This window comes from Galendromus occidentalis, unplaced genomic scaffold, assembly GCF_000255335.2.
Source record: "Galendromus occidentalis unplaced genomic scaffold, Mocc_1.1 scf7180000077288, whole genome shotgun sequence".
Classification (NCBI taxonomy): Eukaryota; Metazoa; Arthropoda; class Arachnida; order Mesostigmata; family Phytoseiidae; genus Galendromus; species Galendromus occidentalis.
Window position 1 is genome coordinate 1 of NW_003805276.1, and position 2,399 is coordinate 2,399.

At 50.6% G+C, this 2,399-nt stretch overlaps 1 protein-coding gene across 1 annotated transcript; it reads right to left on the reverse strand.

The window, feature by feature from the left end:
* Nucleotides 1-40: 40 nt before the first annotated feature.
* Nucleotides 41-401, reverse strand: LOC100904706 (acyl-CoA-binding protein homolog 1-like; the record flags this gene model as incomplete). The annotated part of the gene is made up of 1 exon (XM_003742140.1): nucleotides 41-401. A coding segment is annotated over exon 1 (361 nt), but the record flags the coding sequence as incomplete, so codon positions are not given.
* Nucleotides 402-2,399: the final 1,998 nt, after the last annotated feature.

Here is a 2,399-nt window from a genome sequence, read left to right on the forward strand (position 1 = left end):
CGGATTGTCAGGACTCCATTTTCGAAAGTTTTCACCATACCGGGAACTGATGAGTCCATCGTCGATGATGTTGCGCCCGACTTCTGTTCACTGCTGAGAAGCGACTCGACGAGCTCCACGTACTCGTCTTCTGCTTTCTCCTTGGGCGTCCCCTCGATTTTCTTCCACGCGACCCACTTGACTTTTCCAACGAAATCGAAAGAGCCCGGTTTCGGAATGTTGACGTCTCCCACAGTCGCCTGTTTATACAGAGCGTAAATCCTGAGTTTCACATCGTTTTCGGGCTCTTCTTGCAGTGTCTTCAGTCGCTTAGCAGCGTCGTCAAGGCGAGTCGATAAAGCTCTCACGGCCAGAAATTCCACTGTGCTCCTCCTCACCGACCCAGAAAGTATTCTCAACATGCTGTATGGCAACCAATGGAGACCCGACGTTTGGATAGCAATCGGAGTACGAAAGGAGTCGGAATCCGTCGACAGACCCAGGGAGTTCGACCTCTCAGCAACCGGAGGGTCGCCCGCGGCTTCCTTCTGGACGGAATGTGGACGGAATCGACCTGAATATCGCTTCTCCGAGCTTTTACGACTGACGGGAACAATCCCAAATCTTGAGAACGTTATTTCTTACGTTCGGAGTGCACAGACAATGGGCTCTAGCCCACAATTGTCACTATCCTGCTCCAGAAGATCAACTGCACGGGAACGTGGGTAGCATTTGTGATGATTTCTCGAACCGCCTCAAGAGTACTTCAGCTCGAGCTTCGAAGTCGCCACCCGTCTCTCTCTTGGGGGAGGGATTTTCGGAGAGGGCAGATTTAAAGGCTAGCAGGTGATCTCTTCTGATGAGCGTGTCAGCCGGGGTAGGAATCCCGAGCTCTCACAGACTCCTCGGGCTTAAGACATGATTTCGCAGGCGGGATCGAAACGACGGACCCCAAGGCAGCTTGGACCTGCGGTGTGATCTTTTTCAACATTCCGTGATAAATTTCTTCTCCTCTGAAGTGGTACATTCCTGATGAGATTCAATAGCTCGACGCAGTCAGAGTTCCCATGTATCTAAGCTTTACGAGGGACAGATCAGGGGCGATTGGTGGATGCGAGAAGACGATCATGGCGCAGTATCCGAGGTGAGGGGGAGGAAAGTCTCGTGGCTCCCACAGCACCGCGCGAGTTATTTTTTGTAGGGTGCATCGACGTCATCCAGTCTTGCGTTAGCGGATTCGAAACGGGGGAGACTTCGATCAGCAAAACGGTCCTGAACTCGGAAGGATAGCGTCGATTCCATTGTGAATCAAAGTAAACTCGGTGAATCACTGGCGAGGTTTCGCGAGTCTCGCGAGGCTGTACCGATGCGCTAGCTCGGTTTTCACCGACTGAGCGAGACTCGGACCGGATCCGACAGAGAATACCGATTGGAATCGAACCACATTTTCTTCTTGGATTAATTCAATCGTGTTTTTCAAACTCCCGAAACATAAATTCGATTCTGAAAGCGATTTCCGTAACATTGAGGAGTGCCTATCCTGAGGCAATACCTCCCACTTTTAGATTCGTTATTTTCCCCCCGCCAATATCTATAAGTCACTTAATCACTTCTTCTATCTGATGATAGTATCCAAGTTTCTAACGACAGTTTGCTTTTCCAAGGATCATACCGCACGATCGCGTCTCCGACTTACGTGGACTGAAAATCCAGAACATTTTTCGTCGCCTCCAGATGTCTCCCCAACAACGAACTACATGGCACTCGAGAATCGCGCAGCATGAATTAATCCATCCGGCCGCCAGTCAGACGTCTACATCATTGCGTATACTATTGATTCCCTTTTCATCCCTTTCTCTACCCAGTCTACGGAGCCCCGATCTTCTCATCGTGACCATTGGAGGTGACGTAGGAGTTTTTCGAAACGTCTATTTTCCTACGCGACAAATTTTTCTCGCGGATCCTTAATTTTCTTCGCGGGTTTCTGAGTGGAATTCCGAGTTTGCCAGAATCCGCATTGAGACTGTCAGCCCAGTTGATGGGAAGGGAGCGCCCACCTCGATGCGGTTCATCGTAGCTTCCTTCCACTAATACTCGAAGGAACTTCCCTCTCCCATCTGCGTTCCTCCCGCCACGACGGACCCGCTCTGATGTGGACCTCTTCCTGCCCGACGTTCATCACACCGGAATCACCAACTTCCCTTCCTGCATTTTGCAAACCGCTGCTTCATTCGGTCCATCCTCCAACACGACTAATCCATTTGCTGTTTCTTCAGTTCGAGCTTCGATGAATGCAATCGATGACCATTCCCGTGTCCAGGAAATCCTTCCCCAAAAGAATCTCATCCACCGGCATAGCGCTTCTCGGGAGAATTGTCAATTGGACGTCCTCAACCGTCATGTCGTCTGCTCTCAGCTCA